Here is a 12,990-nt window from a genome sequence, read left to right as displayed (position 1 = left end):
GGGTTTTTAATACATGGCCTTTATTATGTTGAGATATGTTCCCTCTAGATGTACCTTGTTGAGGGTTTTTATCATGAATGGACAATTTACCTTGTCGAATGCTTTTTCTGCATCTATTGAAATGATCCTATGGTTCTTATCCTTTCCCTTATTAATGTGATGTATTACACTGATTAATTTGCAAATATTGAACCATTTGCATCCTGAGAAGAAGTCCCACTGGATTGTAGTGAATAATCTTTTTTAATGTATTGGTGAATTCAGTTTGCTAATATTTTGTTGAGTATTTTTGAATCTGTGTTCACCAGAGATATTGGCCTGTGGTTCTCTTATTTTGTGGTTATATTTACCTCGTTTGGGTATCAGGTTAATGCTAGTCTCATAGAAGGAATTTGGAAGTTTTCCTTTCTCTTTTATATTTTGGAAGAGTTTGTGAAGAACAGGTATTAACTTGTATTTAAATGTTTTATAGAAGTTGTTTATGAAGCCATCCGGCCCTGGCCCTTCATTTTTTGGGAGTTTTTTGATTACTGATTTCATTTCTTTGCTGGCTATTGATCTGTTCAAAGTATTTCGTCCTGTTTCAGTTTTGGCAGTTTATATATTTCTAGGAATTTATTCATTTCTTCTAGGTTGTCCAATTTGTTGGCATATAGTTTTTAATAATATTCTACTATAATTGTTTGTTTTTCTGTGGTGTTGGTTGTTAGTTCTCTCTCATTTGTGATTTTATTTATTTCAGTCTTTTTACTTTTTTTCATGATAAGCCTGGCTAGAGGCCTATCAATTCTATTGACCTTTTCAAAGAACCTGCTCCTGGTTTCATTTATTTATTCTACAGTGTGTGTTTTAGTTTCTACATTTTATTACTTATTATTCTATATTCATTTATTCCTGCTCTAATCTTTATTATTCCTTCCTTCTGCTGGTCTTAGGTTTTGTTTCTTGTTCCTTTTTCTAGCTCATTTAGGTGTAAGATTAGGTTGTATATTTGAGGTAGGTATGTATTTCTATAAATTTCCTTCTTTTTTTTAAAATTTTTTTTAACGTTTTTATTTATTTTTGAGACCGAGAGGGACAGAGCATGAACGGGGGAGGGTCAGAGAGAGGGAGACACAGAATCTGAAACAGGCTCCAGGCTCTGAACTGTCAGCACAGAGCCCGACACGGGGCTCAAACTCACAAACCGCGAAATCATGACCTGAGCCGAAGTCGGCCGCTCAACCGACTGAGCCACCCAGGCGCCCCTAAATTTCCTTCTTAAAACTGCTTTTGCTGTATCTCAAATGCTTTGAACCACTGTGTTTTCATTTTTATTTGTTTCCGTGTAATTTTTTATTTCCTCTTGTATTTCCTGGTTGACCCATTCATTGTTTAGCTGCATGTTATTGAACTTCCGTATGTTTGTGGTCTTTCTAGAATTTTCTTGTAGTTGATTTCTAGTTTCACGTGTGATGGTCAGAAAAGATCATCTTTTTTGCATTTGTTGAGACTTTTTTCCTGGCCTCATAGGTGATCTATTCTGGAGAATGTTCCATGTGCACTTGAAAAGAAAGTGTATTCTGCACTTCTAGGATGGAGTGCTCTGAATATATGTTAAATCCATATGGTCAAGTGTGTCATTCAAAACTACTGTGTTCTTATTGATTTTCTATTTGGATGATCTCTCCATTAATTTAAGTGGGGGTGTTAAAGTCTTTTACTGTTAGTGTATCACTATCAACTAATTCCTTTATGTTTGTTATTGTTTTATGTATTTGAGTGGTCTCATGTTGAGTGCATAAATATTTATAATTGTTGTACCATCTTGTTGAATTGTCCCTTTTATTATTTTATAGTGCCTTTCTTTGTCTCTTATTACAGTCTATTTTATTTTATTTATTTATTTTTTCAATGTTTATTTATTTTTGGGACAGAGAGAGACAGAGCATGAACGGGGGAGGGGCAGAGAGAGAGGGAGACACAGAATCGGAAACAGGCTCCAGGCTCTGAGCCATCAGCCCAGAGCCTGATGCGGGGCTCAAACTCACGGACTGCGAGATCGTGACCTGGTTGAAGTCGGACGCTTAACTGACTGCGCCACCCAGGCGCCCCTACAGTCTATTTTAAAGTCTAGTTTGTGTGATCTAAGTTTTGATACTCTTTCTTTTGACATCCATTTGCATGATAAAAGTTTTTCCATCCCTTTGCTTTCAATCTGCACGTGTCTTTAGGACTGAAATGAGTCTCTTGTCTTTTGTCCAGTTTGTCATCCTTGGTCTTTTGATTAGAGCACTTAGTCTATTTCCATTCAAAGTAATTATTGATAGATATGTATTTATTGCCATTTTGTCATCTGTTTTGTGGTGGATTTTGAAGATTTTCTCTGATCCTTTCTTGTCTTTCTTTTGTAGTTGGCTCATTTTCTTTAGTGATATATTTGGAATTCTTTCTCTTTATTCTTTGCATGTTTATCAGTGGTTTTGATATATGGTTACCACTGGTTTGTATATAACCTCTTCTGCATGTCACAGTCTATATTAAGTTGATGGTCACTTAAGTTTGAACTGATTCTTTTCTCCTCTCCTCCCCACGTTTTAGTCATATGTTATCATATTTTGCATCTTTTTATTTTGTGACTTACTTGACTGATTTTTTTTTTTTTTTTTTACAGAAATAGTCCTTTTTACTGCTTTTGTGTTTCCTACCTTCATATTGTCAGTTTTGGTCTTTGCTTTCCACTCACAGAGTCCCCTTTAGTATTTTTGCAGGGCTGGTTTAGTGGTCATGAACTCTTTTAGTTTTTGTTTTCGGGGAAACTGTTTATCACTCCTTCTATTTTGAATGATAGCCTTGCTGGACAGAGCTTTCTTGGCTTCAGATTTTTCTCATGCAGCACTTTGAATATATCATGAACTCCGGCCTGCCAAGTTTCTGTTGAAAAATCTCCTTCTGGCCTCATGGGTTTTCCCTTGTAACTGACTGATGCTTTTTCTCTTGCTATTTAAACCATTTTTTTTCTTTATCACTATATTTTGCCATTTTAATTTTGATATATCTTGGTGTGGATCTGCTTTTGTTGATTTTGTTGGGGAATCTCTGTGCTCCCTGGATCTGGATGTCTGTTTCCTTCTCCCCAAATTAGGGAAGTTTTCAGCTATTATTTCTTCAAATAAATTTTCTCCCCACTTTTTTCTCTCTTTTCTTCTACTGGGACCCCTACAACATGAATGTTATTATGTTTGATGGAGTCACTGAGTTCTCTAAGTCTATTCTTGTTTTGCATAATTCTTTTTTTCTTTTTTCAGTGTGATTGCTTTCCATTACTCTGTCTTCCAGGTCATTGATTCATTCCTCTGCTTCTTCCAGTCTGCTATTCATTCCCTCAAGCATGTCTCTGATTTTATTTATTCAGCCCTCTATCTATGCTATGTAATTCTTTATCATGTGTTAATGGTCTCACTGATGCCTTCCACTCTCTCTTCAAGTCAGCAAGTATCTTTATGATCACTACTTTAAATTTTCTATCAAGCATGTTATTTATATATTTTTTACTTAGATCTGCCTATAACCTTGTCCTGTTCTTTCACTTGGGACAAATTCCTCTGCCTTCTCATTTTGTCTAAGTCTCTGTGCCTGCTTCTCTGTGTCAGAACAGTCAGCTATGTCTCCTGTTCTTGAAGGTAATGGCCTTATGAAGAAGAGGTCCTTAGTGCCCTATATTGTAAGCTCCCTTATTCCCCAGGGCTTGTCACTTCAGGGAGTATCTTCAATGTGTGCTGTGTGTGCTCTGCTGTTGTGTCCTGGCCACTTTATCCTGCAGCTCAATTGTCTGTCTCTCTGCCTATTGTGGGAAGTGTTTGGTCCTTGGCTTGAATGTGACAAGTTTTAACTAGGTGTGCTCTGGTCCGTTTGTGAGATGATACCCATTGCCACCTCTACCAGAACTGAAGCCCTGCAAAACTCTTGGGACAGGAGACTCAACATGGGCAGGGGTTTGGGCCAGCCAGTTTTCTCAGAAAGGGCACCTGCTGGGCTGGGACCAAGCAAGCATGATTGGGAAGGGTGATTCTGCTGGAGCATGGCGGCGGGGGGGGTGGGGGTGGGGTCAGGGCTTCATGTAAGCAAATTAGGTAGTGATTGCGCTGTCCTGGTTGCTGCACATGGGTCTGTGTTAATGCTGAGGGGAAGGAGAAGGAAACGACATCTGCCAGTTCCTTTGTTCATGGAGGGGGGTTTCTGCATGAATGTTGCCTTTCCGGGGCACACTCAGAGAAGAGCAAATAACCTCCTCACTGTGTGCCCCAAGTGCTTTTCATATCACTGTTTCCATGCTGTATGTCCATAGGCTGCCTGTTTGCTTTCCCTCTAAGAGCAGCACAATGTCCTCTAAGCTCTTCTAGAGCCAAGTCTGCTGACCTTTAAAGCTCCAGACTTTAAGCCCCAGTGATTGCAAGAACTCATGAAATTTGGCTCCTCCCACTTTCCGAGCCAATTGCCATGGGGATTCGTCTTCCCCGCGTGCTACCCACTGTGCTAGTCTGTCTCTTACCCTTCTCTTCCACCACATCTCCCTCCCTACCACAGAATTCATGATTTGTTTCTTTCCCAAATGGTGTGTCCACACTTCCTACCATCTTTGATTTGGGCTCTTCTGGACTCTTCTCTACTTTTAGTTGTGGAGTTTATTCTGCCAGTCTTCAGGTTGATTTCTAGGGTACTTAAGATGATTTGATAGTCACCTACTTGTATGTGTTGGACAAGGCAAGCCTAGGGTCCTCCTACTTCACCCCCATCTTCCTCCCTAAATCCCACCCGTCTTCTTTTGGTGGGGGGATTCCCACTCATCTAATTATTATTATTATTATTATTATTATTGCTGCTAAAAGCTTTATCGTTTACATTTGGCCCATAGCTTGGGAGAGGGCTGCAGGGTGGTTAAAAAGCTGCCTAGTGGCTGCAGGAAGAGGCTCAGGCACAAGCCCTCGCACCAGGGGGATGCCAGAGGGGCCCCTCAAAAAGGCTGCTGGGCTCCAGAAGCTCTTAGTTATGCTTCGGGGTGAGGCTTTTTAAGAGATACTCGTTCAGCCCAGCCTGGGGGTCAGCCAGCCTATGGAGGTTTGTCAGGTGGTCGCCCATCTTCTTGATGACTTTTACCGCTTCATCGAGGAAATGATTCTCTAGCAAGTCACAGAAATGGGGGTCTGCATGGACAGAACGCAGGGCATGCAGACCCAAAAGGGGCTGGTTCAGGCTCTTCTACAGAACCAGGGTGGCTTCCATGGAATCCAGGGTTTTACCCCCACTCATCTTGGTATGGCTTCTGCATGTTCTAGAAGAGGGTGTGGCTGCCACACTGGTTTTGCATCTTCAAGAGACGCTCAGTGCCCTCCCACTTCTCCTCAGCCAATTCTTGAAAGAAGTGGCTTATGCCTTTAGAGCCACATCCTCATGGCCAAAATAGAAGCCCAGAGAGAGGTAGGTGTAAGAGGCCCACAGATGTCTGTTGACCAGGCAGTTGACAGCGGCCTCCACCTCTGTGGAATAATTCTGATGAATCTGGGTGCTCCTGGTTGATCGGTAATAAGGAGTTAAGCTCAAAATAGGGTATCGGCTGGTCCTGGAAGCAGAGGGTGGCCAAGAAGATGGCTCCAAAGGTTGCAACTGGAAAAAAGTTTGGAGAGTGGTTGGAGGCTGATAAAAGGGGCGCCCCTGAGTCTGTTCCATCCAAACACTGTTGAAGCAAGAGAAAGATTGGCAGGACCACTGGTGCGCTGCCCCACCCATCTCTCAAATGCTGAAAGACTGTGCCAAAACAACAAACCCAGGAAAAGTCTTTCTGTTAATGATATAAGATGACACAATTAACTCACGTTTCTTTGCCTGTTTGAAAATTGAATAGTTTAATTGAAAGGACAAATATTCTTTGAGTGTGGAAGTTCTTCACCCTGATAGGCACATAGGTCATAGAAGGGGAATTACTACAGGAAAGAGTATTTTTTATAGAATATAAATGGTAGTTTGGATTATTTAATAATACAAGGGCCACTGAGATTCTGGAAGGTATAGAATAGGGTAATTTATTTTTTTATGTTTATTTATTTACTTTTGAGAGAGAGAGAGAGAGCAAGCGCCCACAAGTCGGGGAGGGGCAGGGAGAGAGACACAGAATGTGAAGCAGGCTCCAGGCTCAGCACTATCAAGTGCAGAGCCCGAAGCGGGACTCAAACTCATGAAGCATGAGATCATGACCTGAGCCGAAGTCAGACTCTTAACCAACTGAGCCATCCAGGCACCCCAGGATACAGTAATTTATGAAAGAAAAAAAAAGTCTTTCCAGTGAACAGACAGCATGTGAGCACAGAATAGGTAGTTACATATAATTAGAGAAGGGCAAAGCAGATCTTCACTGATTATCTACAATGTGTCAGACACACAGATACAGAGACAAGGCCTGGGGGAAGCCTAGTTTTTAATTTAATAATGCATTCATCTGTTTTATTTAATATATTTGTCCTCTCTCCCCCATTAATTTCACTGACTTAACCATGTTTAGAGGACATTATCCTAAAGAGAAAGTTAACTTAATAAAGTTTTATGCCTGCTTGACTATGACGAACTGGTTGATGCTAGCTTAGCTTCTATGTTCTGGAAAATGCTGGTGTGCTTCCACCTGCTGGTCCTTAGTGAACACTGCAGAACAAAGTAATCCGTTACCCTATTTGACTTCTCAAATCTCAGTTGTAAGTAGGGACACCCAATTTATGACAGGCTTCTGCACACATGTGAATTTACAGATTTATTTTTTTAACAGTTGAGGGATGAGATGTGTGTAGGGGAGAATGAACTTCATGAACATAATCAAAATTGAGAAGAGGTGATAGAAGATGACAAAACTCCAAAATGTCATACCTGCTACCTGAGTGGAACTCACTAGAATATAAATGAACAAGTATATGTATACTGAATACAAATGCAAAAGCAGACAGCCGCTCATGAATAGATCTTGGTCAGACAGTCGCCATCAAAGACTTGCTGAGCGCATGAAACATTTAGAAACTGTTCAGAAAACAGGCTGGAGTTGCGAACTGCACTTAATCTCAAGCCTTGCTGCAAAATTTTGAATGACTAGCCTTTCAGACATATGAACGGACAACCAAGCCATTTTAGAAATAGAAGGCTGCCTTCCCTGGCCAGGCAACCAGAAGATTGAAGCAAATCACTCCATCTCTCTTTTGAAATAGAGAATTAGCTGATGCAAAGAACATCCTGGACTGCATTTCCTCCTGTAAGTAAATTATGTTACCTTCCAAAGCTGATTTTAAACAAAACAGTAAAAATTCAGGTATATTGTAAAGTGTATCTAGGCTTTTTGTCTCAATATGTCAAAAGCTCTCTGTATAAGAGGTAGAAAATGGGTACGTGAAGGTGTCATCACGAATGTATGTTTCTGGCCCCCTTTATTCTGAACTCCTGAATGATTCAAACAATCAGGTGAGCAATTAGAAGACTTATGTTTAAAAATCACAGTTAAGAATGAGTTTCAAAACAGAGACTGGATACACGCTATCCAAAAGGGAGAGAAATGTTCATAGACGGCAAGGATTTTTAGAAGGCAAGGAATGATGTTATTAAAAATACAGAAAACCCCAGTAAATACTGGCACTTATGAGATGCCTGTTTGCTTTCCAGCTGAAAGGCAACCGTTAGAAAGTCCAATCACATCCCAGTGTTGGTGAAGGTGTGGGCAAATGATTACTCTAATATCCACAGGAATACAAACCGGAGGATAATTTTGTAATGCTAAAACTGTAACCTATCTATACTCTTTGATCTATTATCTTTCTAGGCATTTCTAAGTGAACAAGCACTTGAGAAAAGATAACCATTTGTATATTGTTTGAAGTAGGAAAAAAAAACCAAATATACCCGAATTTCCATCTATAGTTAAATTACAATACATCAAAACTACGGGGATATATGCTTTGGCTGAAAGAATGAGATACACTTACATACATTGCCATGAATATATCTGAGGGACATATTGTTCAGTGAAAAAATCGAGTTGCAGAGCCATGTAAAATCACGTAGGATATTGACTCTTCTCAGTATCCCAACCTGCCCGCATGCTCATACCAAGCAGGCATTTAGAACTCTCCAGCCTCAAGACTTGGAAGGCAGCACTACAGAGACTCAGCCTTCAGGAGCGGGTGGCGTATTGCACTGTCACTTACGTATCCCCTGACTTTCCTGGAGGCAAAGCTCAGCACCCTGCTGATGACCACTATGGCTCTCTCCTGCAGGTATGAACTGTCTTCATTCATCCACATGGCCATGTCCTGTGGGAAACACAAGAATCACCCTAGAGCGTGGTGTTTCCGTTTCTACAAGTCCCCTCCTTTTAGTCTCCGTCTCCACCATGTCAAGGGTCCCCGGGGGGCTCCTGATTATGTCACATCTAACCTACATTGCTCTCAAAAAGACGGACAACCGGCTAGTTGTATGCTGCAAGCTATCTAGCACACTTCATCTATTGTAGCAACTACACCTGGGTAGCATGTTACTAATGTTATTTGTTTGTTTTCTATTTACTATGATATTTTTAATTTAAATTCCAGTTAGTTAACATATAGTGTAGCATTGGTTTCAGGAGTAGAATTTAGTAATTCACCACTTACATGTACCACCCCGTGCTCATCCCAGTAAGTGTCTTCCTGACTGCCCCTCACCCATTGAGCCCATCCCCCCACCCACCTCCCCTCCAGCATGGGTTGTATGTTACTTAATTCTATCCAACGAGTCTTTACTAATGTGCAACCTAACGGTCACTTTGTCAGTCATCATAAAGAGCTTAACATGAGGCTGTGATGGGATTATCCGCTGCTTCTCCTCTTTTTCTTTCAAAGTACTATCCTCTCTCTTTAATCACAGGATCTGACTTTCTATTTTAAAAGAGAATTGAAATGTCATCTGATCCTGAAATGTCATTTTACTCCAGAATTTCCTCTGCAGATTCAACACTCAGTTATTTTCTGGCTCATGGGTGCAGAAAATATTCCTGGAGGCAGCTCAGTTAGAAGGTTCTTGCTAATTTTGATTCAACTCCATCTTGCTATAACTTCTATTTGTTCTAAATCTCCAGATGCAGGGACATATTTACAAGCTTGGGAAGGGAAGAAGACTGCCTATGCCTCACATGCCAGCTACCATCAACAGATTTCTTAAGGCACTCTGCTGGAGTCCATGGAATTTATGCTAAATGTCCTCCTTTCACTTGCTCCTATTGTGTAAAACTGGTCTGAAGTCCATTTCCCAGGGCAGAAGAGTCTAAATCCCTGGAGGTCAGTCTCTGCCTTTTCTACGTGTGGGCTTTCAGCTTTTTGAGGATCAAGACAGTTTCTAGACATGGAAGGTATAAGAGCAACATGGCTAAGTACCAGATTACCAAGTTCGAGTAGCTCCCCCTTTCATGAGCATTGTACATACTATTCCTCCTCTCTTCTGCTTCCATTTCCTTATCTGCATAATGGGGGCGGGAGGGATGATGGTAACTTCCTCATAGGTTTATTGTAAGGATTAAATGAAATAACCCATATGTGAAGTACTCAGCTTAGTGCCTGATGTAGAACAAATGCTCAATAAACAATGGTTTATTGGTTGAAAGAGCATGCATGGGGAAATAGTTCTAAGAATGGAATAATCACAACTACTTTAAAGGGCTGTGAGGTGAAATTTTTAAAGTACACAGAAAATATTTGGCTTAAATTAGGCACAAAGGAACTCAGTAGATTTTATTTTTCCTCACATTCCTTCTTGTCTTCATAGATACCAATTCTGCTTCTTGACTTGAACGTATTTTATAGTTTGCACAGACTCATAATGCTCCTGGTAGAATCAGTCACTCTGGTTCCCCAGTATTTTCAGACAGGTTCCCCTGATGCCATCTTGCTAGAAATGCACAGCTAAAGGTCGTCAGATATCCTGAGCAGTCTCCTGTCTCTGACTGAGATGTTAAAAACAGTGAAGTCTTGATGTAAGTGGGGTTTGGCGCAGCTGTTACACCTTCCTCTGTTAGTTATCATGGTGTCCATGAGGATGGGATGCTCATGGGATTCTCCAGTCCCAGGGCTGCGGGGGAACAAGCAATCATATAGACACTATCGAAGTATGATTTAATGTCGCACGAACCTGAAGGTGATTTAGGCCAGTCACCCTCTCCTCTCTGTTAACCCATATTGGATTCACTTTTACATTGCCACATAACATTTGTCTTAAGTGTCTGGTGGTGCCATCCTCCCCAAATTGCATTCTTTTTTTTTTTTTAATGTTTATTTATTTTTGAGACAGAGAGAGACAGAGCACGAACGAGGGAGGGGCAGAGAGAGAGGGAGACACAGAATCCGAAGCAGGCTCCAGGCTCTGAGCTGTCAGCACAGAGCCCGATGCGGGGCTCGAACTCACGGACCGTGAGATCATGACCTGAGCCGAAGTCGGACGCTCAACCGACTGAGCCACCCAGGCGCCCCATCCCCCAAATTGCATTCTTAAAAGTGTGTCTCTGTAATCCAAATAAAGGGAAGTGATTTCATTTGGGGGATATTTTACACCTTCGGAGGAAACAAAAGATCAGCCACCAAATACTTGAAGAAGATGCAAATATGACAAAAGGGAAATGATTAGTGAAATACAGTGAGCTCTTTTAAATTTCAGACCAGAGAACAAAAGTGCTTGCTTTCCCTTTACCTTTAAGATTTGCAGTTTGTAGAGGTCTTTAGACACCAAGATGAGAAGAGTGTCTTCATACATGTTTAAAATATTTTGATATAAATTCTGAAAAACAAAAATATTGCACAAACAGTCGGCCAGATAAAATTAGATGTAATTGTACTCCACGTCTATAGTTTTGTGTCCCAGGGTCCCGAGTTCTCCCCATACACTGAAGGTAAGAAAGGAATGAGGCAAGCTATAGAGATGGGACCTCACGCAGTACAATGTGCCATGAACCGCTCCCCCATCTTACAAGGCAGGTGCGCTGTGTAGCTGTGCTGAGAAAATGGAGAGCAGAGGTGTTGTTGACCTTACTGTAGGGCTCTTCCTCTCTCCACCTTTCTTTGCTCCTCTTTTCTTCTTTGCAGCCTTGGCCCATAAACTCTGTCCTTGCTAAAACAATTAACCTAAACTCTCTTCACTGCAATTTGAATCCCAACTGAAGATAATAGAGTCATCCTTTAAAAAAGTATTTTCTATTCCAAGTCTTGAGAAAGTGAGGCAAATGGGGAACAGTGAAGATGACAAAGAGGACATAGAGGTAAGTCTCCGCTTCAGTTATGAAGAGGCACTGTTATGCACCACAGCAATCCTGACAAATGCCCTTGCACCAAATGCCCTTTGCTACCTCCTTCACTCATTTGTTCTCATAACTCCTATACAATCCATTAAATCCCAAGGATTGTGGAATTCACAAGGAGTCCAGAGGCACTGGAATAGACTGTTTATTATATCTCAAAAGAGTGAAGGAGGTAGCAAAGGGCATTTGGTGCAAGGGCATTTGTCAGGATTGCTGTGGTGCATAACAGTGCCTCTTCATAACTGAAGCGGAGACTTACCTCTATGTCCTCTTTGTCATCTTCACTGTTCCCCATTTGCCTCACTTTCTCAAGACTTGGAATAGAAAATACTTTTTTAAAGGATGACTCTATTATCTTCAGTTGGGATTCAAATTGCAGTGAGGGATCTACAAAGCTAGTGAGAAAAAAGGTACAATTATTCAACAGAGAAGATAACAAATGCAACCTAACTTTGGTGGCTCGTCCTTGGGTCAGAGAGAATGTGCTAGAAAATGAGACCCAGCTCCTGGCTTTATATAACATGTGGACTTTTAAATATTCCCATAAAAATGACAATGGCACTGTAAATATAAAGGAATGAATTTCTTTGTAAAAAATCATCTGTAATCAGTTATTTAGAAACCAGAATATATTTCTCCATAGACATAATAATGTAAAGAGTGGTTATATTTCCAGGCAAGCCCACAAAGCCATGCTGAGCTTTAGTTGAAATGTATTACTGCCACATTTTCTCTAAACCACCATACAACGTTTCTCACATTTAATATTTCTGATACTATGGGGTTGCATCCCTCCAGTTATTGGCAAAAGAAACCTGCCCATCAGCAGTTAGACAGATCAATTATGACATAATTGTTATTCCTTTGATATATGTGATGTGGATAACAGTCCTTCCTGATTTTTGGGGAGGTGAAAATGTTTTCTTATTTTTTGAAAAGATGGTCATATTGATGGTAAGGCAGGAAATTTTGTGCTGGATTCGGAATATCTTTTCTCTACTGGACAGGAAAATTGAAATATCTAATACCCACTGTTAGAAATGGAAGCTCTTAGAATATATTAGATCATTTTCAAATCTTGGGAAGATTAATTTGACTTCTTTATGGTGTATGGATGATCAGACTCTGAACAGACTCCCAACAAACAAAAGCTCAGGACCAGATGGCTTCACAGGTATATTCTACCAAACATTTAAAGAAGAGTTAATAACAATTCTTCTCAAACTTAACAAAAAAAAAAATAGAAGAGGAAGGCAAACTTCCAAATTCATTCTATGAGGCCAGCATTATCCTGATACAAAACCAGATAAAGACACCACACACACACAAAAAAGAGAACTACAGGCCAATATCTCTGGTGAACATAGATCCAAAATCCTCAACAAAATACTAGCAAATGGAATCCAACAATACATTAAAAATATCATTTATCACAATCAAGTAGGATTTATTCCCTAAATGCAAAGTGCTGTTCAATATCTGCAAAGCAATTAACATGATACATCACATCAATCGGAGACAGGATAAAAACTATATTGATTGTTTTAATAGATGCAGAAAAAGCATCTGACAAAGTATAACATCAATTCATGATAAAAACCCTCAACAAAGTACATCTAGAGGGAATATATCTCAACATAATAAAGGCCATGTATTAAAAACCC

General features: G+C 40.3%; 1 protein-coding gene and 1 pseudogene across 1 annotated transcript; both read right to left on the bottom strand.

The window, feature by feature from the left end:
- Positions 1-5,022: 5,022 nt before the first annotated feature.
- LOC121026469 (ferritin light chain-like) lies at positions 5,023-6,090 on the bottom strand (annotated as a pseudogene).
- A 1,495-nt stretch (positions 6,091-7,585) lies between these two features.
- On the bottom strand, positions 7,586-12,052 carry LOC121026468 (maestro heat-like repeat-containing protein family member 9). The gene is made up of 3 exons (XM_040469314.1): positions 11,586-12,052; positions 10,723-10,809; positions 7,586-8,318 (listed from the first exon to the last, which is right to left on the bottom strand). The coding sequence occupies exons 1-3, from the start codon at positions 11,925-11,927 to the stop codon at positions 8,163-8,165; spliced, it is 585 nt and encodes a 194-aa protein (XP_040325248.1). The 5' UTR covers positions 11,928-12,052; the 3' UTR covers positions 7,586-8,162.
- Positions 12,053-12,990: the final 938 nt, after the last annotated feature.

The sequence above is a fragment of the Herpailurus yagouaroundi genome, unplaced genomic scaffold, assembly GCF_014898765.1.
Source record: "Herpailurus yagouaroundi ecotype Mexico unplaced genomic scaffold, PumYag 108905, whole genome shotgun sequence".
NCBI lineage: Eukaryota > Metazoa > Chordata > Mammalia > Carnivora > Felidae > Herpailurus > Herpailurus yagouaroundi.
Note: the sequence above shows the minus strand (reverse complement) of the source record. Positions and strands in the feature narration are given on the sequence as shown.